This window comes from Diprion similis, chromosome 5 (assembly GCF_021155765.1).
Source record: "Diprion similis isolate iyDipSimi1 chromosome 5, iyDipSimi1.1, whole genome shotgun sequence".
Lineage (NCBI taxonomy): Eukaryota > Metazoa > Arthropoda > Insecta > Hymenoptera > Diprionidae > Diprion > Diprion similis.
Window position 1 is genome coordinate 285,337 of NC_060109.1, and position 25,489 is coordinate 310,825.

General features: G+C 36.6%; 1 protein-coding gene across 1 annotated transcript in view; it reads right to left on the reverse strand.

The window, feature by feature from the left end:
- LOC124406297 (neuroligin-4, X-linked) overlaps nt 1–25,489 on the reverse strand; it is a 191,722-nt gene that overhangs the window by 13,167 nt on the left and 153,066 nt on the right. Inside the window, exon 8 of the mRNA XM_046881667.1 lies at nt 22,211–22,329. Coding sequence (XP_046737623.1) covers nt 22,211–22,329 — 119 coding nt within the window. The remainder of the gene's footprint in view (nt 1–22,210; nt 22,330–25,489) is intronic.

Here is a 25,489-nt window from a genome sequence, read left to right on the forward strand (position 1 = left end):
GAAAATGAAAACACTTGAAGTAATTTTAGGTTGAGAGCTTCATTATTCATAGTTTCAAGAATATTGGAGAATTTTTTTCAATAACGAAATTAATAACAAAATGGCGGAATGGCGCATATCGTTTGCTACTTGTATGCGTCATGCCACCATTTTGTCGTTCATTTTAAAATGAAAATTTTTGAAAATCTTACTGAAACTATAAATAATAAAGTCCTTGAACACGAATTGATTTGAGCGTTTTCATTTTCTTCAAAAAAATCTCCAAAATGTGGGAAATCCTAAGTTTTAAACAAAAAAAAAAAGAAATCATATCACGTAATATATACTATTATAATTATATTATGCTAAATATATTATTATATTAAATATAATATATTTAGCATAAAATGAAAAGCTGATCTAGATTCGGCACTTCTATACTTTCATTTGGATCATATTTTTGTTTGAAGGAGGATTTCGTTGCAGAACAGTGTAATCGAGACATGACAATATAACTGGTACACTCGCATCGTGTCTAGTATACTTCACGAGTGTTTATCTCCTTGACTGTGAGTGACACACGTAACGTTGGAAAAAAGTCCTGCCACTCTTGTTTCTTATGCCATCATACGTTCGTAGTAGTAGAACACACTTCATTTTGACATAAATTATGTAAAAATAAAGTGCGTTCTACTCCATAATAGTTGTTATTTTTTACTCCATATATTTTTTCCACAAGTCTTTCATTCAGAAAATTTCATAAGATGTCAGAGAGACTGAAAACTGTCCCCAATGCTTCCTCGGTGATCCAAGAAGCATCATCGCCACGTACAGAGCGAGTTGAGAGCCAAGGATATTCTTCTTCTTAGCCTGACAACAGTAGCGTCGCCTGGGATTACTCGGGGATGGGGTGAAGATCTTCGGAGGGTGCAGAGGGGTGGGAGAGATCATTAAAGCCCCGGCAGGGCTGCGAGTAAGTAAACACGTTATTCGAATTCCGTCTTAATATCCGTAGCGAGCGAGGCTTCAACGCTCCGCTCGCTCCGGTGATCCAAGAGTGTCTCACCAGGGGCGGCGCAACCTGCTAATTGGTATTGAATTAGCCCAGATTACTCGGCCCGCCGAGTCCGTGTTCAAACATTGTCGAATCGGACTGTACCGACGCCTTACACGTGTACGTACCTACATATTAATTCGACTTTGGACATCGGACGAGCTCCAAACCTCGAATCCGATGGTTGGTCTGGACATCGCATCGACTGGTGCATCCGTGCGCGGACGAAGCGCATTTCAAACCGGAAATTGGACGTTCTTGCCGCCTCAGCTCCACCGCCATACGTGTGTCACATTTACGCCACTTTACTCCTGCCACTTGCCGTCCGTCATGTCTTTGGGATTTTCAATGATCGAAAGGATCCTCTGCGTTTCATATTCCTGTCGTCGGATGTCTTCGGAATCTTTCGATACCTTTACAATTACTACAACATCGGAATGGAATTTTCTGCGCAGGTTTCTGCGGACCGGATGAAACGATGTGATAATAATTCACGACCTTCCAGTGCATCGTAATCGATCATTCCGACTCTTAGATTCTTTGGCGTTAGCTTAGAATTGATGATTTGACTTTCGTTTAAAGTACCGAGCATCCCAAGGAGAAGCGGAAAAAAATTCGGATTACGTGTCCGATACAAAATTGATTCCCTAATGATTTTCTGGAATTTATTATGAACCAATCGTGCTTTGGAGCATAAGACGATCTCTGCGGAAGCGATCGGTTCAAGTGGTGGTTTCGACACGATGAATTACAAGATCCAATGTATAAGGCGAGTCGCTTCGCATCGAATCAATCTATCCATCATCGATGTCCAATCCCATTTCCCGATTGTGAGGCCACAATTGACTCTCTCAAAGAGTGGCCAGCCAACGGCTACTGGTTGCAGCATTGTCCCATCGGACGAAGGAAGTAGAAGAGACAAAGAGCGGATGCTGAAGCCGAAGGGGTTGTTGGACGGATCAGGTACCTCCGGGAATTTCTGGGCTAAGGTTGAACACCCCTGGGATACAGCTATCCTTTTGTGTCAGAGACGTCGGGTTGAATACCTACGACCGATATCACCGCTTACGCCAATTTTTATCTTTAGCGTGTGTCGCGTGCAACAGAATGCGAAACTCGGTGGTGATCAGCGAACAAGATTCATTGTTCTTGATTCGTTGGTTGGAGGTTGAGAAAGTACCTAGAAACAAAGACGTGGTGAAACGAGGGCTTGGAAAGAGTCACTGAAGCTTGTTTAGTCACATTTAAAGATAAAAAGTCTCCGTGATTTGGAAAGGTGAAAAATTTTGAAACACTAAATTTAAGTACTTAAGTAACATCGGAATGTCGACACGATCATAAAGATCACATTGTTCTGGTGTTGTGTTCTGGGAAGAGAAATGCGAGAAATCTTCTTTAGTTCACTGCGTGGTGTTAAACTTGAGCTCCATTTACAGATCTTGTAATGTCTAGGTTCAGGAACTTGGATGATTTGCTCGTATTGATTTCTTGTTCAATCTGTCTTAATCTAGTAATATGTTGTCGTGGGTCGTACCATTGTGTTAATCGATTTTCAAGGTTTAGTTTTCCAATAGGTTTATACAATTGTATGATTCACTAATGGAATCACGTTGATTCTACTGAAGATCTAAGTTTCTTAAACTTAGAAGTTTTATAATTTATAACGATCTGCACAGCTCGTAATTTTCATGTATTCTTAATTGTCTGAAGTCTCAATCAGTCCTGCTTTTAATTCAATTCTGTTTCGTCAGGTGTCTAAAATGATTCTGTCTGTTGCGTCAGTCTGGTTTCGAGAAGCGGCAAGTCTTGGAAAGACTCCTGATTGGTCTTTGGCCATGTTAGTGTAAGACGATTGGGCTTGAAGAGGCGAATCTGCGGAGTGCTGACAAGATACTTGGTTGCAAGAGTGCTTTTCCGAGTTCTGCGAACGAGACTTTGCGAACTGACCATCCTTACTTTTCTCATGTTCCTTCACGTTTAATCAGCGAGGCTTATGAACCTGACTTTTACGAATTTCTATGGTGAATCATGCGGTCCACATGCAGGTTGAAATTAAATATTTATGGTTCAATGTGAAAATTATATAGAGGATAAGTTTTTTATCTTAAGTCTGCAAGTTTATGATGCAGAGAAGGTACCGTCGTAATTAACGGCTTGTATGAACACTTGTAGTTTTGCACTCAAGACTCCATATTGATTGTATTACTCCGAAGATCAATAATGCGCATTTTATTCGCGTATGTATCCTGGTCACATCTTCTATCTTGTAATTTATGCAACAATGTGAATGAACTTCTTCCTGAACCATAAGTTAATCATCTGCCAATTACAACGATTATATAAATAAGTTTTCTCTTTTTTTATCAACTGACAAACTGTATGAAAAAAAAATTTATTTCACACAATTTATAGAAAATTTATCTACGAATGAAATTAGTGAGCTAGTTTTTATCAGAAACGTACAAACCTCACAGACTTTATGGTGAAAAAACAGAATAATGTATTTCTCAGACTTTGTTATTAACGAGATTATTTTGTTATATCTTTTTATGTATCACGAGAATCTCATTTTAATCATTTTCTCTCAATTCTCAATTTACATTTCGTAAACGCTTGTTTTCACACCTCTTTGGCCTGACTGTACCTTCCATCGATCTTTGGATCGAATTTTATTTATTCCCTATTCGCGACTAACGATATACGGTGCATCGTCAGCACGAATTTTACAACCGAGCTTGAAAAAATGGGAATTTAGATAAAGAGAGATGATCCCTTCGAGGATGGACACAAATAAATTCACGATATTAACCCTCGTAAGGGTGGAATTCCTGAGTACCTACTTTATAATTCCAGTCCTCCAAGGTATTCCCATATAATTTTTACAGCGCCCGATTCTCGACTTGAATCGAACAATATTACCGTCACAATTTCCCATCAAAGAAATAGCTTCAGGCATCCCTTCTGTACATATATTGGTATTTACATATTGCGAGTGGCGTTTTCTACATTCTTGCGGTGTATTATTTATTGTTATTATCATTATAATTCTATTTCTTTTTTTTTTATTACAGTTGAAAAATTTCCTGCTTCAATATTTGCAAAATTGATCGTAAGAATTTTTTCCTACCGTATCGATTTCGGATTTTGAAGTGATTTTAATATTACTCGAAAAAATATCACGTATGAATAGATGATAAACTTTACCCCTCAAATTTACATCAGTGTTAGACTCTCATTTTTCTTCACCCTCTTTTTGCAACGGAAACAATAATTTATGGGGAACCCCTAACTTTCAATTGCTTTTCTTGAGTCACCGTTTACTGCACGGTTATAATATAAGGACCCGAAAGTTATTCCCACTTCCACCTACAATATTCCACTCGATTCGACTTCTCTGTAATATAACTGCACCGTGCTGAAAATTCATACGACAAAAAAAGCATCCCCTTCTCGATAAACCCGCGTGGTTCTTATGTGAAATTTGCCGTGTGATAAGAACTTCGGATCTGAAAATGTCCCGATGGATCAGCGACAGGCAGAAAGTCGAACGAAAAAAGTTTCCGGTCATTCGGTGAAACTGATATTTGAACGAGAATCTCAACATTCATTCGTCAAGATTACACCGTGTCAAAACATCTCAAGCCTTTCAGAAAATCCGAATGATTTTTTCAAATTCCACGATTTTAAAACATTTTGCAAAAAAATTTCACATCACTTCAAAATATTTTCAAATACTTTCACGGGATTTCACGAGTAAAATAAACCGCATCTTGAAATTTATAAACTTGAAAACTATTTTTGCGAATCGCTGTATTTTAAGAAAAAAAAAAAAAAAAATTCGAGGGATGTCCTGGATTTCGAAATAGAATCTTATTCATTATTTTATCTTATTTTTTCGCTAATTTTCTGTCGAAATTGTTAAAAAAATTGATCTAATTTTTTAACGAGTTGGCAATTCTAGTTAACTGCAAAAATTCTACCTGAGATATATAATAGAATTTTATGACTGCGTTATAAATTTGGTATAAAATTCTAACAGCCGAAAGATATTCTTTGCGCTCAAAGAATGACCAAAAATAATCGATTTTCTAGTAGTAATTGATTACTTATTCTCGATTAAGCGATTATAATAGATCATTTTTTTTCACCACCAGTTTTTGTTTTCTACCCCCATGAACGGTGCAATACAATATCGATTTATGTGATTAGAGTATCGATTATTAATTATCATTGTCTTACACACCAAGTTCATATCTGATCCAACAACTGAAAGTTGAATAAATATTTTCACCCAAAATTGAAAAATATTTCCAACGAATTCATAATTAATTAAAAAATTTTTCGCCATCAAGACTACACACTAAAATTAACGAAATTCCGGTTCCACGTGAATCGTTAAAAAAAAATACGAAGTAATCGACGATTCGCTTAATCTTCACCGATTCAATCGAGTAATGTTCAATGATTTTTTGACTCGATTATTTTTAGCTCCATGGACATCGCTATGCGGTAGGAAGATTGAATCCGAACCGTTTAGCCGAGATCACAAAAAGCTTCAGGCGGGGTAAAAAATCGCGGGTGAACCGTGGCGCGTATATGTATAATATATGTGCACCTACACATGTATAGATATATGTCTAATACGTATTCGGGGGCGGTAAAAGACGGCGGCATTAGCGATCGGGATTCCTTTTATCGCGGGGGGTGGGGGTTTAAGAAGATCCCGTCCATTTTCCGCAGGGCGATGCGGTCGCGTTTCACGTCCGAAGATCCGAGAGATCGGAGCTTCGGGTATCCGTCACCCTTCTATAAGGGTGGTTTTTGCTCCCCGAATATCCGGGGCACATCCTGCGGGCTCAGGCTGCAGCAGATTGCGTGTCGTAACCCCTCCTGAATGTATAATAAAATTCCCAAAGGGTTTCGTTCCGCTCCAGGCTCTGTTTCGTTTACCTTCGGTTATCCCTTTGCCCGCTAATTCTTTTACTTCGCATCTCTGTGGCGAAGGGGTGGGGGGTTAGGCTGCCCAAAATCGGTCAAAGCCGCGATCACGACCCTTTATCGAGATCCGGTACGTAACTTGGATCTCGATTTAAGCGAATGGTTTTTTTCTTTTCTTCGTCTGAAAAAAGAAGAATCGAGGGAAAAGAAAAATAGAACACGTTATATATGAAACTCTACGAATGGTTGAATAAAAAAAAATTTCACGATTCATTATTGCATCCAAGATTTCACTCGGTGATATTGAATGTAAAATCACGGAGCTGACGATATAATATTCCGAATTACCAATTCAATTTCAACAATATATATATATATATATACCGCGTTACCCGCCAGCTTTGATTGAGTCGCTGATTTTCATATTCCGGGGTAAAAATCGATAAAATTTAATTCACGGGTCTTACATTAATTAGAATTAAATGAAATCTTGCGGTTTCTGAATTTCACCGATCCTGATGACGTATTTGTAAAGCAAGGATGATAAAAAACGAAACAAACAAAACAAAACAAAAAAAGGATGACGATGACTACGCGATACGAATTTTTATTTTCTTCGCAAAATCTTGTCGCTAATTTTTACGGAAGCTCGATCCCTCGACATCCTGTCGAACAGCCGTCCGAATGGAATTGAGTGTCTACGTGGGACTTGCTAATTCACGCTCTTCCCTTTTCTTCTGTTTTCAAAAGCCCGAAGTGTATCGAGCCCAAGGAACCGGAAGTGTCTGGATCGCAGCCTCAAGACCTGTGGATCGTCTTCGTTTCTTCGTATTATCTCTTCCTCCCGGTTACTCGAGACTCTCGTGCAGCAGACTTGTGTATCAGATCGTTAAAATCACAAGAAGACGACTGCGTGTTTTATTCGTCTTGTTTCTCTTTTCCGTGGAAGCTCCGATTCCTCTCCAAAGTGCAGGATTCGGGTCCGTTGTTCGCCGTTGAATAAACTGATTGCAAGTTGAATATTAATCCATTGAAAACTCGGCACGGGAGGAGGCGAGATTCTCGGATAGGAATTTTGAAGCGTTCGTTCGTATATCCGATTCGTTGGTTCGTTAGCGAAACACTTCGGTATTCTATCGCTGCTCCTCCTCGACCTCGAGTTCTATACCTAAACGAAAAATTTCTACGAACGAAAATTCGCTGGAGAAAATCCGTAGAAATACTTTATCGCGTGAGAAGAACAAAAACTTGAAAAAAAAAAAAAAAAAAAATTCTCCAATCAATAAGAATAACGAGAACAATCCTTTGTCCGATTGTAATTCTGCAAAAATGTTTATTTTTTTCCTCCAACGGTATATATACATATAAAATTACATACGAAAATACTACGCGCGCTTTTTTGGAATATTTCGCACGCAGACGACAGAGATATCGGTTTTAGCGAAATGCGCGAAATAATAGCTTGACGATATATTTTTTTTTTTTTTATAGCTTGTAGAAATTCGAGAGTCTACAAACAGCGGCTAAAAATATCTCTGATGTTTAAACAATTTTTCATAATACACGAGTATCGAATAATACCGTTGAATATGGTCGAATATTTTTGTATCACGGATATAGGAACGAATAAAAAGACAAAAAGGCAAAATATTGAAGGACAGAAAAAAATATGTAAGTAATTAATTGGAATCAGTATACAACGCACGTATGTTTATTGGATTTGCAATATACGAGATACGTTTATTTCGCCAGATTTGCAAAGCCGAGCGAAAATCGTTTACAATAATATAACAACCGCGTATTGCTTGGCAGAAAATAATTAATGTATAAAAAGAAAGGTAAAAAAAGATCATTCCGTTGAATTATTAACGCGTGTAACAGTGAGAGTTAAACAATGCGATACCGAGGGTAAAATTAATGAGAATACTTATTGTTATATTCAAAGTTAATTGCTCAGAATAATAAAAAATAATTACGCTCGTTTTTAAGTCGATAAATTGAACCCGATGTTTTCTATATTTCGATAATAGTAACACGAGTCTAAAAAATAAAAAAAATTAACCTTCAAAATGTTTAATCATGCTTTAGACGCGATCCGTTAACGCATGGTGTTCCGCGTTCTCAAACCCCGTTTAATACCCCGTGTTCACATTGAGATATTCTGATCTGAATTTGTCGCTAATCAAATTCCAGGCCCATCAAGCCCCTAACTTGCAAATGGTTTATGTATACCCCTGATTTCGGTGGAAACTAACGTACCGTGAAAGGCGGCGCACAGTTATGGGAATCTATTTAACCGTCTCCATTATGCATCGAGCTTATAGGTATCCGGAATTCGGCCTGAGCTTCAAAAGTACGAAATTTCGCGGAAAATTAGGCTTAGACGATTATCAAGACTCGGGTCTTTAATTTTTTTAAATTCTCTCAATTATCATAAGAATCGTAGATTCGTTGAAAAAAAATTGTTTACAAATTTTTCACCTCGGCTCTTATAATCGAGTACTGATAATTTTCTGATTATTTAAAAAAATTTGAAACCCTGAAATTTCCTCGAAACATTTTGTAATTAAAAAAACATGCTGAACGGTAAAAGCCTTTTATATTTTACGGAGATATTGGAATTTGACAATTTGTTTTGGCATGTAAAATTTAAAATAATAACAAGGAACTGTAGCTAACCATAAGAAAATTAGGGGTTAATTATAATGAAAATTATTCAACATTTTTGACGATTTCTGACGTTTTAAAAAATCTGGAACGACTTCTTGAAATTTTTTTTTGACCTGTCCTTTGGAATGGGCTCTTAAAACATCAAAAACTAAAATTTTGTCACACAAGACTAAGAACAAAATAAAAAAAATAGTCGGATTTTTTGCGCCACCCTAATATGTATATACATATACATGTATACAGCGAAAAGCTGAAGGAGCCAAGGCATTCTTGGCAAAAGTTAATTCGGCACTTCGATGGATCGGCCAGTAAGAATTCCTGCAGCAACTGCAGCAAGAGCTAATTTCATCGGAAGTAACGAAGAAAAGTTAAAGTTCAGCGTTTGTAATTAGTTTTTCTCCTGTGTATGTAAATCATACGGTGAGAGGCGTACATAAATCGTACTCGAAAGCTCGTAAATCCGTTTTGCCAATTTATCCTGAAACAATCGACTTGCGATCTAATCGCGTTCAGAACGCATTGATGAAGAGCAAATTTGGCGAGTGAAAGGACGCCCGTGTATCGTTGAATAATTATCATCCGCTTCCGAATCTCTCAAGCTGAGGAAATCTTTGGAACATCTTCCACCCTTCCACCCCCGGTGAAATTCTACGGGGCTGCTTGAGGGTAAAGCCTCCTAAATCTTGCGCGGATTCAAACATTTTGCAAACAATCCAAAGCACAACTTTCTGAATATTGGGGCGCGTCGTTACGTTAGGACTATTAGCTCGATCTCCGCGGTGTAAATATTGGCGATCATCCCTTGCTAATTATCAGATCGCCGCGTATTTCCTTGTAGAATTTCGCCACCACCGATATTTCGCAAATAATCCGATCTCGAGTTTACAATATTAGCATCAAAACTTGCTAACTTCTGTTATAATTTTCAAACATTTTTCTCCATTCTCGCGATTCGCGGGGATGAAAGAAAATGGCGAAGGTAATTCCAAGATCGAAGGTAAAAAAAAAATCGATGATGAATTTGTACGAAAGAAAAGTTGAAAACAAAATTCAAAACCGAAGTAATGGCGCCGTTTAACGAGATGCCGTCGAGACAGAAAACGTTAGGGATGAAAGGGTGGAGGAACATTCGGTCAACGACTTGTTATTTGTCATGGAAAAGGTTTAAGTCCTCGGTGTATTGCGTCGGACACGAAGATAGAGCGACACGATCCGAAACCTTTCGAGATTTTTTTCCTCTCACATCGCATAGGATGGAAAAAATGATACGATGTGTAGCCTCGTCGTCGACGGGCAGAAAGAACGACGTTTGGGATCTCGCGTTATTACCTTCTCGTTCATGGCGAATATCCATTTATTTATATTTCATTTTTTTTATTTTCCCTCCCCCCTCCCTTAGCCACGTATCCTTGACAAGGATTTTTTTTCTCCATCGCAAAAATTCGTTTCCAAAAGTTGAATTCGTGTAATTTTTATTTTTTTTTTTATTTTTATATTTATTTTTTCTAAATGCAACGAATCAAATCCCGTAAAATGTGAAATGGATCCTCGAAGTTCGCCAGAATGGATATTGAATTTTCCACTCTTCGCTCGGGCAACTTTTCCCTGCAGAGGAACTTCGCAGTTCAAAGTTTTCACAGTTTTAAGGTTCGAACGGAGAATACGGAGCCGGGAAAGGTTGTGTCATCCTTATAGTTTAGCTTCTCGTACCAGTTTCTCATGTATAACACAGAGGCTGCAGGTTTGATGGGCTTAGAGTCTGCAGCTCGGTCTCTGAAAGGCTCAGTTCTCGACTCTTCTGCACTCAGTCTTCTCCCTTAGCCGTCAACAATGACCGTCGTGACGAGAATACCGGAGTTCTGGGTTTTTATTCTCTCGATATAAAAAGATACCTACCAGCAGCCCCTGCCCGCCAACTCGAGTGAGCACGGAAAATATAAGCTTCTTTCACGATACGCAAGGAGCACCTTTCGCCGCTTATTTTTCCTCTACTCCGGATCCTCGTAACAATTCCTACTCACGTACTCGTTTCATGTATACATATATCTCTATATGCGATTATACACAAACAAGTTCGTCTCACATTCAACTGACAGTGAATCTCAAGTCGTACGATCGCTGTTGTGATGACCGGATGAAAAAAACGGAAGACCCTAAATTTATTATATAATCAACCTGAAACGTTATCGAAAAAGTTTTGTTCACGTTAAACTTCGACGTAACAGATTCTTCCATTTAAACTAACGAAATGCTTTAGCCAACGGATTCCACAAAAAAACATTCCTCATATAGAATTTCGATAACACGTAGAGGTTACTCCATTGTGTTTAACATTTATTGCTCTCTCTCTCTCTCTCTTTTCTCGATCAATGTCCGGCGAGTCTTGAAGAATTTGTCGAAGGCTTCAAAGAAGTAGAACGAACTTCGCTAATCCATTGCGATTGGCCCTTTATTGGTTAAGAAGTTCACCGAGTGGATGGCTGTTTTTCTCCAGTGTCAGAAGTTAGTTTCCAACAATTTCGAATCCTTTGAAACAGCACATTTCGATTCCATTACGTCGAGACCGGTTCAAAAAATTCTTACAAACAGATTTTTATTCAGATCAAATTAATTAATTCTGATTAATTTTAAACCACCTGCGTCTCTTCATTGTCATTCAGTTCCCGCTGCAACGTTTTTGATGTTTATGTGTTTGATTTTTTGAATTTCGGAGGCCGATTTAATACAGATTCAAAAATTAATTCTCCTCAAAGAGTTCCATATCAGTTACGGAGTAATTTGAGGGAGCGCTTTTTTTTTACCATTTTTTTTTTTTAGATGGAAGAAAAGGTAATACGTTTTCAGACAAGTCAATTTGAACATTATTTATTAAAAATTGATTGCCCTTCGCTCAGTCGATAAAAAAGGGCTCGAAAGAGTTCCTAAATAACGTCTAGCTTGAGACGCACAGTTGTGGGTCACGCACAGCACGCCACGTCGCACGTGTGCTTCGTCTAAGTGATTCTACGTGACAATTTGGAGGAGAAATAAGGGTCTCGTAGATTCTCTTAATCTTAGTCTTAATTCAATAGGGACTGCGAGAGAGGCCTGATCAGTGATCGATCGAAGAGGCTGCACGTGAACTCTCAGTCTTAGATTCATCTTAATCTGGGAATTAACGAGAAGACAATTATTTGGAATAAAAAAAATAGAGAGAAGAATTAATTGTCATTTGGTGTTTAAAAATAAAAAAAGAACAAAAAAGGATCCTTAATGAAGATACGAAAAAACAAAATTTCCTAAAAACAAGGGTTTGAATATATTTTTCTTTTCCCGTCATTCTCAGCAACGCATAAGATAAGTTACCAAAAAAATTACAACCGGGCATAAGTTAATAAAGTTAAACTAAAATTACAAGGCATAACGAAGAAAAAAAAAAAAAACAATAAAAATTATTGAGTATTAAATTTATTTTTGCGAATCTATTACGCCTATCTGATGAATAAATTTTTTCCAAACCGTGTTCTGTCAGGCTTATACATTAATTAATTTCCCGCAATTATACTGCTAAATTAATAAGTGAGAGTGAAGCGCTTTGCACAGATCGATCGGATCCTATCTCAATATATATATATATATATATATATATATGTATATATATAAAGTATATATATATATATATATATATATATATATATATATATATATATATATATATACTCTATGTTGATTTAGTGTATTGAGATTAGTTGCTAACCCAATATTGTCTTATAATATTTTATAATAAATTTCAAAGTTTGTTACCGGTTCTCTTACTCGATGGAGATAATCTCGAGCCGCGGAGGCAAGATCATCCCCCATTTTCTCCTCTCTCTCTCTCTCTCTCTCTCTCCTCCCTCACGCAAGAGTTTGATGAAAACTTTGCGTTTAGCATATTACACGGCATCTTGTCGTCGCAGAAGCCGCCGGTATACCGCTTCCTACGGTTTAATGGTAAGAATAAAATACTAAGGCAAACACCAATAACGCCGCGACTACTTGAGAAGAGACGTTTCAGCCTTGCAGTCTATGTATGTATACCCACCCCTTGACGAAAAAGAACATTCATCATCTTTTCTAGGATACACAAAGCTGTTGATATATCGTCTTCTTATGTCTTCTTCCTTAAATCGAGGGATTCAGTGATCGGGAATAAGCGAAATCGTAAGAAAAGTGTCCAAAGTGTCACCGACAATGATGCAAATATATCAATTGAACTGTAATTTATACAAACAGTGTTGGATCAGCGATAAACTGAATCGCTGAAATCCAAATACAGTTGTGACAACACCGGTGAAAAAACAAACTCGATCGAGTTAAAACTGAAATATTCTATTAACATTCGGTTTTTGGATATTTGATTTACGTAAAGTAATTTCACATGCGTAATAATATTAAGAATATATTATTACAATATTCTGGGATTAATTTTATGCACAAGTAGAGTTACTTCCTCGAAATGAAACAAGTTTTCCTCCAATATCGAATTATCGTATTTCGTTCGTTCTTTATCCAACGCAAACAGACACAGTTAATTAGAAAAATCTTTAAAAAACTTACGAAAGACTTGAACTCAAACACAAACTTCAAATATTGCATATTGATCACATTTTTTTTTACCATTTCTTGTTTTGGCCAACTATTTTTGGCTGATATATTTTTTGCTTTGAAAAATGTCAACAATTCGATATTCGCAATTTGGAAAACCAGATACAGTGGCCTTTATACATTATTATCCAACAAGTTTCAAATTTTTTTATCCATCCGTTTCCGAAATCAACATATTTCTAAAAACCTATTACTCGGATTCTAGATGTTCGGAAACGTAAAGTTTCGTTGAGAGAAAAAAAAAAAAGTGATTTTCTGCCGAAACCAACGCTTTTCTTACACGACCAAAGGTGGCGAAAAGTAAATAAAAAAAAAAACAACAACAAATTTCTCACCCATAGAATCTCGAATAATAAACAATTTCATCACGGCTATTTCAAGTTCAGTTCGCGCTGATTCTGGTCCAGCATTATTATACCCAAGAGCAATCCTTGAGTTGGATTAATTGTAAGACAGATTTTGAGGCGTTGTATAGGGGATGGTGGATGAACGGAGTGTAACAGATAGGCAGTCCCACCCCCACCCCCACCCCCACCCCCACCACCACCCCCACACGCGTTGCATATTATATTTCAGCTGGGTAAATTAGTGATCTCACAGTTTAATCTATGGCTGGTGTATAACCGGTTCTCCATCCTACAGAGGCAGACACAGAAGCAATGGGCGTGTAGCGATCGTTGTATCGTCGGCGTTATTCGTCGGGGCAGAGTTACACCCCCGTCAACCCTTATGAAATATGACAGCGGTCCGTTGCGTCAAACGTCAGCATACATCACGGGGGATGAACTGTATCTGGGTGGTGGCCAAACTGGTAACCCCCTTACCCCCGCGCCCCTCCACACCCCCAAGAAGCGTCTATTAACCCCCGGAGTTTTGTCGCGATACATTATATCGTACCAGGCTCCAAAGAGATGACACAAGTACTTAATATACAGGGTGTATAAGTTTTTATCGATAATATTCAAACTCCGTCTCATGTGTACGGGGCATTCCACGTCAATTTGATCTGGGTGTTACCCTTGACCTCTCAGATTTGGCACGCGATTTTTTCTATTATTGTTCTCACTTTGACAGATATTCGATTTTTTTTAAAAACTCAATTTCAATTTTTAAAGATTTTTGGAAACGATTTTATCGACTGATCAAAATTGAAAATTGAAAGAAACGTTAAAAAAAATTACAAGCGAAAGTTATTTTACTTTGCTGAAATATTTTTAGATGTCAGAGCGGATTTTTTGAAAATTTTTTCACATTTTTCGGAAACATTTTACGATTTACAATTTTTTTTTTTATCAGCAAAATGAAGAGGAAAAAAATGTCTTGCGAAGAGTTTGAAAAAAAAATTTCAAAAATCCAATGTGACATGTAAAAATGTTTCAACAACCATTCGTAGTGAAATGACTTCCGCTTCTAATTTTTTGAACATTTTTTCCGGTAAAAGCTTGAAAAGAGAAGATTTTGATACTTGATACAGGATTTTTCAGAATTTTTTAAAGTTTTTAATCTTGATTGGTCGATAAAATCGTTTCTAAAAATTGGAGAAAATTAAAATTGAGTCCAAAAAATCATCAGAATACCTCTCAAAGTGAAAATCATCATAGCAAAAATCGTGCTTCAAATCTGAGGGGTCAAGGGTAAAACCCAGGTCGAATTGACGTGGAATGCCCCATATATAGCACGTGTCGTTTCAATGAATTGAACAAACAGGGAGGAAATGAAATTAGTTTAACCACTCTAGTACTTACGTTTTATTTACTGATTTTTTTACGGGATTAAAATTTGAAAAAAATTAAATTAATAAATAAATATACATAACAATAACGCAAATGTTTGAAAATTGCAATTTATATTTCAAACTCTTTGTATTATATTTTGACGCTTTGATGCTTTGAAATTGAGTTCAATTATTTTCAGATTCGATGTTTCGGTTTTGGATGTCTAGAACCGATTTATTCCTGTAATTATACTAAACGGCAAAGGACTTTTGGGTCGCATACCAAGGACGACCGGGTGAAATATTTGCTCCTGAGAAACGGGATTATCAAGACAGCGACGCTCGCTATCCTGGATAAGTATATAATAAACTGTATAATCTATACGTATAATGTGTGTATAATGAAATATCTCGGCGGCGAATGTGAGAAATTATTATATCCGAAATTCTCATGATGTATAATAAATTCTAGGAATTTTTATTAATCTCTTATTTTATACTCGTCTATTACTTTACGCATCGTTTCACGTTCGTCTGAGCGTTTTGTTTTTTTAAAAAATATCAACATGATTGTTTTCTGTGAATGATATAAAGAAGATAAAAATAAAAATATTTAAATCTACGAACTGCATCCTGTTTTAATTTCTTTATCATATTTAAATAATCGAAATTTTACAAAAATTTCGACCCCGAATTGTTCATAAGAAGGAAAATGTTTATCGGTGAGTGAAAACCTTCGATTAATTACTAAAAAATACACTTAAAAAGCTTGTGTTAAAATTTGAGGCGTATCCGAGAAATCTTGCTCACCGACTTTAGAAACACAGTTTTGAAAAAAACGCGCTTAAAGTTTCAGAAGCACTTTACATTTGGTAGATTTTTTTTTTTTTTTTCCAACTTACATCCAGATGTCAATATTTGCCGGATTGACAAGAAATTTTCTCCGTGTTTACCAAAATATACGTACATTACGATAATAAAATGAAAAAGAAATCGATTTTTCGAAAATTTTAACATCTTAAAGCAAATATTTCATTTTCGAATATTTTCCATAAATCGAATATTTAATATTCTAAAATATTTCTGTAAGTACATACATTTCAGTAAGTACATTTAAATCGCAGATTGTGCGAGAATTTCAGGCTCTCTATTGTTTATTTCTTCTTCTTTTTTTTTTTTTCTTTTTGCCGTTTACTTCTTCTATTTCGGATCCCTTATAATTTTCCGTTGTTTTTAAAACAATATCGCAGAGCGTGATACTCGCAGTGTTTGAAAAAGTTTCCTGTACGCTCGGTGCTTGCCCGGAGGGCAAAGTTACACTTGACAAAGAGAAAAAGAATTTAAAACGTAAAAAAACTAAAGGCAAGCTGTGAATAAATGAAAGAAAAAAAAAAAAAAACAAAAAAAAAAAAAGATTCGACGGTCTGCTTATCGCTCCGAATTCCGCGTACGATGTTCTCTGAGTTGCGAGTCGTTCGAATTGTTCGGCGAAACTTCTGGGAGAATGGGAAACGATTGAAAAAAAGTTGGTAAAAAGAAATAAGGTGAAGAAAATCCCAGTCATAAGGAAAAGTGGAAATATTTCCTGACAATTTCGCCGGTGCTGCTGAAGGGTGGAAAATAAGCTTGCGGGCAATTATTTCGCCCACTTTAATCGCCAAAATTCTCAAGTGCATAGCGACTAGAACTGCAAGACTAGCTGCAAGCACAACGCGCTCTGAATTCCTTGTTAGAATTAGCTGAATATCCTGCACACTCCTTGAATCCTTGGAGGAAGCTTTCAACTTACAGCAACGCAATTCAGAGAGCTTTTGGTATTTGATTCGTGATCAATTTGCAAGAGAAAGAGAGAGAGAGAGAGAGAGAGAGAGAGAGAAGGGAAAGGAATTTGAAAGAATAGAAAAAAATAAACGATGAAAAGAGTAGGCTGAAAGATTTGTAATTTTTAAATTCTAGGACCGAATTTAGAAGGCGTTAAAAAAAAGTTTGCCGAAAATCGATTTCTCCCTGATATAGAAAAGTGGAATACACAGAGAGAATGGAAAAATTGCAAAACTCAGTCGCAAAAGATGATCAAAATTTTCTTGAGTCAGCGGCTGGATTTTTACTCATCTATTCTCTCTTTGTTAATTAAATAAATAAAATAAAAATTGTTAGAATTAATTTTTAAATTGAGAGTGGGCTCGGATGAATCGTCTCAGGACAAGACCTGGCCTTTTTGAAAAGGAACTACATTTGAAAAACAATTATAAGAATTAAAGTAGAATTAGAAAAGGTGAATTGAAATCGTTAAAATAATCGAGGTTTCAGAACTTCAGAGATATCCAAAAGGTAAAGAAAACAGTATTATTTTATTGTTGATTCACGAACTAGGTGCAATCAAGTACAATGCATGAATTAAATGCTCTCATGAAAGTTGTGAATAAGGGAAGGATCTCATTGTAAACCTGTTATTACGTTCGTTAAGTTGGCACAACCATTTACAAGGATCGAAATGATATTTTTTGGATAATTTGCCATTAATTAGCCGCTAATCAGCCGTGAAAGAAATTATTTTGCCGTGTTTCAAATTTTTTTTTAAAATCGATGGCTCTGCAAACTTCACAAAAAAAAATAACACAACCACGTGCTAATTCTACATGAAGGGATGATCGTAAAAAAATTTCAAAGGCACTCAAATTTGCTGCTACTTAGCCCACTTCTGGCTGATAAAATTTGAAATTTTTCTTTTAGTGAAGTTTGCAGAACCATCGATTTTTTCAAAAATTTGAAACACGACAAAATAATTTCTTTCACGGCTAATTGTCCAAAAGATATCATTTCGATCCTTTTAAATGGTTGTGCCAACTTAACGAACTTATTGAACAAATATTGACTCGTCTGATCTGCGAAGTTGAAGTAGACTCGGCGCTGGTCAAACGAGAAGTGCGTCTCGCTCGGCGGTGGCGCTTTTATAAGAAGGGGTCGCTCGGTGACGTCACCGATGTATGTAGAAGTATCGACTGACAAATTCTTTTCTCCCTTGCCGAATTATACTTGTAGATGATCATTCATTCATTCGTTGTATGTGAAAGTGAGTTTAATAGCGTAAATCCGTACATATATAGATTTTATTCGTTTTGTTACAATAAGGTAAAAAAAAATAAATGTTATAGGTTCCCAAACAATTAATTTAGTCTTAGGTTATTATTAGTTCTTTCTTGTAATAGTTTGTGATTAGATTTTTTTTTTCTTTTTTTTTTTTTTTTTTTTTTAATCAGGAATAAATAAGCATTTTTTCTCGCTCTCTCTGTCTCTCTCTCTCTCTCTCTCTTGAATTCGCGATCTTTGAATTACCGAGCAGATTCGATCGTGTCTATAAATACGATTGTGTATATAAGATTTGGCGGGCATCTGCTATGGGAATATTCAGAAGCTCCTTCGATTTTCAACGCGAGTTTGCTGCTTCAGTCAAAGGCATGCTCGCGCTATAAATTTTCCGCTTAAATTCACTCGTGCATGATACCTTTATGGGCCACCTACCTCCTCACTACCTAGCCGACCAGCTACTCGGCTTGAAATTTATTTGCAGAAATATATATTACTCGGGATTCCGTCTTGCACGTTGCATTATAATTTTCAACCGAACGCTGCACCAATGGTTTTACAAACATCCTTACGTACATGGGGTATTCCACGCCAACTCGAACAGTGTTAAGCCCCTTAAATTAAAGTTGAATAATTTTGAGATGGTCGGAGTTTAATACTGGTCGAGTTTTGGCGTGGAATATCTCATATATACGTATTGAATAAGACGATCGCTAAATTTTTTTTTGACGATTAATATTTTTCGTTTCCTCCTCCAAAGATTGATCCGCCAAAAAGCGCCCAGTATCAAAATTGATGAGATTTTTTTATTTTTTACCTTCGTCAACCACGTGATTTATGCCTCATGAAAAATCGTGTGACTTTCGAGTGCATCGAACGCTGGCCAGCATAAACTTTGCCCGGTAGTTTTCCTTAATGGGTTTTACTTAACGAACACTGATTTATTTATGTTCTTAATAAACGCAGGTCTGAAGTCTCGGTAGAACGAAACTTTAAGATTTAGTTGTATCTTCATACCGTGCTTAATTTCGCCTAACGATCATGCAAACTTTTGCATAAAATTATTCTTAATGGCCCTAAAAATGGGACGAAATGAACGAGAGAAAAGAAACAGTTGAGCTAGAATTTTTCACGATCATATATGATCTGAAAACTCACGCACTTAGTAAAGATCCAAATTTTCTTTTCCATGTATAAAAATATTGTGCATATGTATATATGTTTGCTTCTCATATTATTCAACGTTGCTCTCGAAAAAAAATCTAAAAAAACTAAAAGCGAACGTCTCCTCACTCTGGATCAAAGCTTAAAAATTTTAGTAAATAAGCCAGGATTTTTTAGAATTTTTTTCGACTTTTTCAATTGGGACTATCGATTTGCTAATTTTTTGAAATCCGAAAAATTCCAGAGTGTTTTTTTTTTCAAGGTGGAAGAATATAAAAAATCATGACTCGAATCGAAAGGAGAAAATTGAAAAATGAATATTTGATTGATATTTATTTACATCAGGATCTGGAACTCCTGTAGAAGTCGTTATAAAATCTCAATGCTAGAAATTGGTCTTCGAATCGATTTATCGCATCGTCAAAATTCTAACATTTCGTTTCAAAAATTGTGGTAGAAAAAGCGATACCATAAATTCCGGCAACGATAGCTGCTAGGCTAAAAATGAAATGAAAGAAAATACGAGGAAGATAATATTATAATAGCGATGACAAATGCAAATGGTTGGGAAAGAACGGGAAAGCGTTTGTAAGAGTTAGGGGGTGGGGGGATAAAAAGAACGAGAAGGGAAGAGAAAAAAAACCTCAGTAAAAAGCTAGAAAAGTGCGAGAGAAAGAAAGAGGAAGAGGAAGAGGTAAAAAAAAAAAACACCATTTCAGATTAATCATCATGGGGTGGCTTGTATACACGGGGTGAATTTTTCTGGTACATTTTTCTTGGCTCTTGAGTGTGACAGAGGTGGCTGGATGGGGGCTATCAGTTTTTGCGATTTTTCATCCAACGTGAGAAATGAGGGAAAACGCGCACTCGCCTCCATCCTTTCGTAGTCGCAACTAACACACATGCGGTTTATGCAGTCATTCGTAAGGAGACGTGAACGAAAATATCCGTCCGAAAACTAAGATCGTACATTTTTTTTTTATTACTCGAATCGTTGTAGGGGAGGTGGGGGGATAGGGTGAGGGGCCAAAGTGGGTACCTTAAAATATTTCATATCTCAAAAAGTTTGGGGGCAAAGTGGACCCCCTGAAATTTTTTTAATAACAAGGGACAAAATTAATCACCACGACTTTTTATTAAATATGAATTATTCGAAAATCATTAACTCGAGTAATTGCACAGCTCGATAACGCGAAGCGTTTTAAGTTGTGCTTTACTCTCAACTCGTCAAAGTCAAATAATTTTCTGAACTTGAATTTATGATAATTACTTTTTCTCGGGAAAGCTAGATAATAATTTAACGCGATTTAACGTTCATATGAAAACTAAACATTTTATTTTTTGATTTTAGACATCATTTTCTTAAGGGGCCCACTTAAATACCACCACCCTCCCCCACCCCCCTGTGTAGATCCATTTTTTGTTTTTTAAAACAACCGTTTCGTAGGTAGAAAAATCATCTATTTTTAAATCCTGACAAATTTTCGTTTCTGCAAAAATGTTTGTATCCTGCGCTGCGGCTGTTCCTGCTAGACTAACGAGAAAAACTAGAAATGCGAGCATTTGTTAATACATCGGCATCAGGATGATGAATATAACATAATATCAGTAACGAATTAAATGTCCGAGAAATACTCGGCGTGAATAATTTCATTGTTGTAACAATTTCTCAAATCCTATATAATGTGAATATTCCAGTTTACTGAAAATCATCACTCAACTATAAATTCACATTTCAAGAGGAGGAATCTGTTCGTCTTATCTTATCTTCATCATTTACCATCGTATAGAGAGATTTTATTTCGACGATAATATAAAGATTTTGAAAATGTCGATAGACTTAAATTACTTCACAGTCCGATTGAATACATCGTATGAGGTCTGAATTGAATTTCTCACCGAAAAAATGACGAGAAATATGAGTCTGAAGTAGAGAACGAAAAAAAAAGACAGAATTAAAATCGGTCTCGCGGTCACGAAAATCTGCAGGAAAAAATCGCTGGTTGATGAGAAAAGGGACGAAGGATCAAAAACGAGGAGAGGGAAGAAAACGAGTGTTTCCTTCCCGGCCAAATTAGTTTTTACCCGTCAGCAGATGGGAGTTTTCGAAAATCGGAAGTACCCAAATAACGAATAGAAACGATCGAGGGAGGATATGAAGAAGCATCAACGCGCTTCACTCAAATTTCTTTCAAGTAATCTGCAAGGATAAAAAGATCCAAGGATAAGGTAAAAAATGAAAGAAAAAAAAAAAAAAAATCAGCCGATTGAAAGCAATTACAACTTTCATTACAAATACCGATTATAGCCAATTAAATTCGGGATAATTGGACGCCCCGGTTGACGGATGATTGGGAAAAAAAAAAAAAAACGCGATAACGGCGTTCCAACTTCGAGTTTATCATTCTTTGATAAAATTCGGGCAAATAAAAAATTGGCAAATAATTATAGCGTCGAGACGTGGCGAGGAGCGAAAATGAGATGCGATAAATTACTCCGACCGAATAGATACTCCGTAGGGCGCGTTATGCCGCGTGAAATTGGGTTCAGTTTGTCCCGTGCTTGCCCCCCCCCCCGCGCACCCTCCCCCACGACCCTTCAAAATTCAACCCGTCAGCCCTTCGACCTACATGTACGGAATAACGAGACAGGTGTTAGGTGTACACACCAGGTATTATAGCTACGCACGTGTACATAAATGGGGCATTCCAAGTGAAATCGAGGAGTGATTTGCCTCGCGTCATCAGATCCTTGCATAGCTTTTTTTTTTTTTACATTTATTCCACTTCAAAAGAAACTCGGTTTTTTTGAAGAATTTTTTCGTTACCGTGTAGGTATGTAAAATTTCATGTGAATCGCATGTAAGGGAAAATGTATGTATGAAGTAGGGTTGAGTGTGAGGTGCCTGATCGCTCATATATATGCATATTGTAATTAACGGGTTGAAAGACAGAACTGTAAATAAATTATCTACTCACCAATTTCTAGATACTTTTGATGCACAGGATCGTACTGCTCCCAAACAAGCCCTCGATATTTGCTCTTCTCCTTCATTGACTTTTCACCACGGCCATGATGCTCGTTCGCGTTTGGGTTTCTGGAAAAAAACAAACAAACAAAACTCAATATTTGAATCACTGTATTCATTATTGGTCAACGATCGTGAAACGTCGGTGTAAAAATCTGGTCGATTAAAATCGATCATTCGATCAACTTACGGCCTAAATACCATGCTATTATTTTTTTCATCCCCAAAGTATCACATCTAAAGAGTATCAACTCCAAAGAGCCTCTCCAAAAATTGCCCGTTTTTTGGACTGCGCTGATTTTTTCGAAACAAGGGTCAAATCGTATCTTAGGATATCCTAATCCTCACAAAAAAGTTTTAGCCTGAGTATAGAAATGCTTCCGAAAATATTGGGGATGCAGTTTTCAAATTTAGGCAAAAAAAAAAAAAAAAACAACAAATAAATAATAAAAAAAATTACATCCAGAAGTTCGACGATAATATTCCAATAGATTTTTTGATGCTTAATTCGATTCTGGTGTCAAGAATATTTGCACCCCTAAAGTAATTCATTAACGTAAAAACCATCCCCTAAAATAAAATCCAATTTTGACGGTATTTTTGGCGACACATTCGGATGCAGCTTCGTAAAATGGATGGAAATGTCATCGCCGTTCTTCCAAATCTGAATTTTTTTCCTTTATCTGTTGGGCTCTTCTATCGAATATATTCAAATCCGACGATTTTGTTCCTCGTATCTCTAAAGCCATTTGTATACTGGGGCTAAAAATTTTCCTGAATATTGAGATACAATAAGGTACCATTTGGCCCCTGTTTAGGAAAAATTTTCGCGGACCCCAAAATGAGTAAAAAATACCCGTATTTTGAGTAGGTACTTTTAGTTGAAAATACAAAAAAAAAAAAAAATTGTCAAAGTTATGATCTTCAGACTGGAAAAGTGTTCGTTTTGCGCATTAACTTCTTTAAGATTCCTTTTTTTCTACATTTTGTTGTCATTTGATTTCTTATAAATCGACTTTTTCTATACAATCTGTAATGTCGAAAGCATGTTTCGCCATTTTTTTTTATCTACATCGGCCGGACAGTTTGTTGATAGAATCGACCTAGTGCGACTATCTATTCTCAGGTAGTGTGACTAAGAGGGTTTAATTTGATTTCTGCTCTCTTAACTTCGCTACGTTGCGGGGTTTAAGGAACAATTTTCAACTTGAAAAAATCAGCACATTCTTTGGGACTAAGAAGTGATCCACAATTTCCGAAATTCAATGTTCAGTTGACTTGATACGGAACATAGTTAGGCAGTTAGGATCTTTCAGATGAGTTGCCACGACCAGGATCGGATGTTCGGGTCACGAGGTCGATGTAATTTCTAATCTACGACCTCGTGGTTCAAACTTGCACGCCTGAAAGATCGGTATCGGCGACAACCAGCCGCAGAGCCATGAAATTTTTTATTCATCAGCTGTAGAATATTCCTAAGAGAAAGGACGAATAAACGAGAAAACGAAAAATGCAAGAAACGAACTTTGTTGAAATTTTCGATCGATTGAAAATTCCAAATCTGCTCTCAGATATTGACGATCGAGTTTGATGGTGAATGATTTTTATCGGAACAAACTTCTACGATAAACAAGTCAAATCAAACAGATAAATTCACCAGATTGTGAAATTTAATTTAACTGCCAGTTCTGCGTTGTTCGATCAATTGTGTTTAAAAAAATTGAAAATTGTAACAGCGCACCTTTATTTTGAAAAAAAATCTTCAGAAGAGTAAAAACCCAAGTTTTCAAATGCAAGGAAGAATCAAAATTTGGAAAAAAAAAATAAAAAAATAGAGAACTATTTATTCTTAACGCGTACAAAGAACAAAAATTAGTATAAAATTCGGAATAAATTATTCACACAATCTGGTTTGGTCCTTCCTTCAAGGGAGTAATAAAATGGTGACAGATCTTAATCTCGCATATGAAAATAACCCATAAAAAAATTAATCTATCGTAAGTAACTCAAGACACAAAAATAATCCATGAAAAAAATTTTGAATGGCTTTTATTTTGTCGCGGGTTATTTTTGTTTTCTTCATTAAACCCGGGTCACTTGGTCCTATTACCATAGGATAAAATTCCCTAAACGCAGGTGCGTGGCAGGTACAAACTCTCCGTCGCATGTGGCAAACGCAGTTCCCGGATCGTTGACGGGAACCTTTTAGGCGGACAGCAGAAGCTCAGGGAACCGAGTGTCGCGTTAAATATTTATGAATGAAAGAGCCACCATACACGAGCTGCGGGGTACGAAGAGGGTGTATTTCCAGGGGTGGATCACTGCGGGGAAATTTCTCTCACGGTAAACTACGGCGGGGGACTTTCTGGACAATTAACCATCCCGAATTTCATCCCCCACCCCCTCACCGCCCTCATCTTCCATCCCTCCAATCCGCCTCGAGATCGTGTAGGAAGCCGAAGAAGTTGACGGTAAATTGAGATCGCGGGTAACGTTTCTACGAGTTCACCCCGAGAGCGGCTTCGATACTAATTGGTCCTTCGACCGGAGTGCCACAGGCTCTGCTGTTTCGGATCTTTTGCCGCTGAGCTCAATTTCGCACGACTTATGCGATGTTTCTTTGTTTCATATACGGATCGTCAATTTTGATTAAATTTTTTTTCCCCTCATTCAGGGGTCAAAATAAAAGATAAAAACATATATCCACGTGGGGCAGTCCAGTTCACTTCGACCTACCTTTATATGATTTTTTTCACTTTGAAAGGTACTCGTTTCTTTTATTTAGATTTTTTAGACAAGCCTTGAATTTTTTTTACAATTTTTCAAAACCATCTTATTGATCGACGCAAATTAAAAATCTGAAAAATCATGTGTCAGATATAAAAATTTTCAAGCTTAGATCTGGAGTGGGGAGATTTTTTCTTCTCACGGTTTTCAAACTTTTTCTGGTAAAAAAAATGTTGAAAAAATTAGAAGCGCGAGTCGTTTTATCATTGATGAAATATTTTCATGTATTATAGCGGGTTTTTAAAAATTTTTTTAAATTTTCCGGAACCACTTTGCGATTCGCAATTCTTTTATGAGCAAAATGAAGAGGAAGAAAACGTCCTACGAAGAATTTGAAAATATTCTCAACAATCTGGTGTGAAGTATGAAAATATTTCAGCAACCATACACAGTAAAACGACTACCGCTTCTAATTTTTTTCAAGTTTATTTCTTCGGAAAAA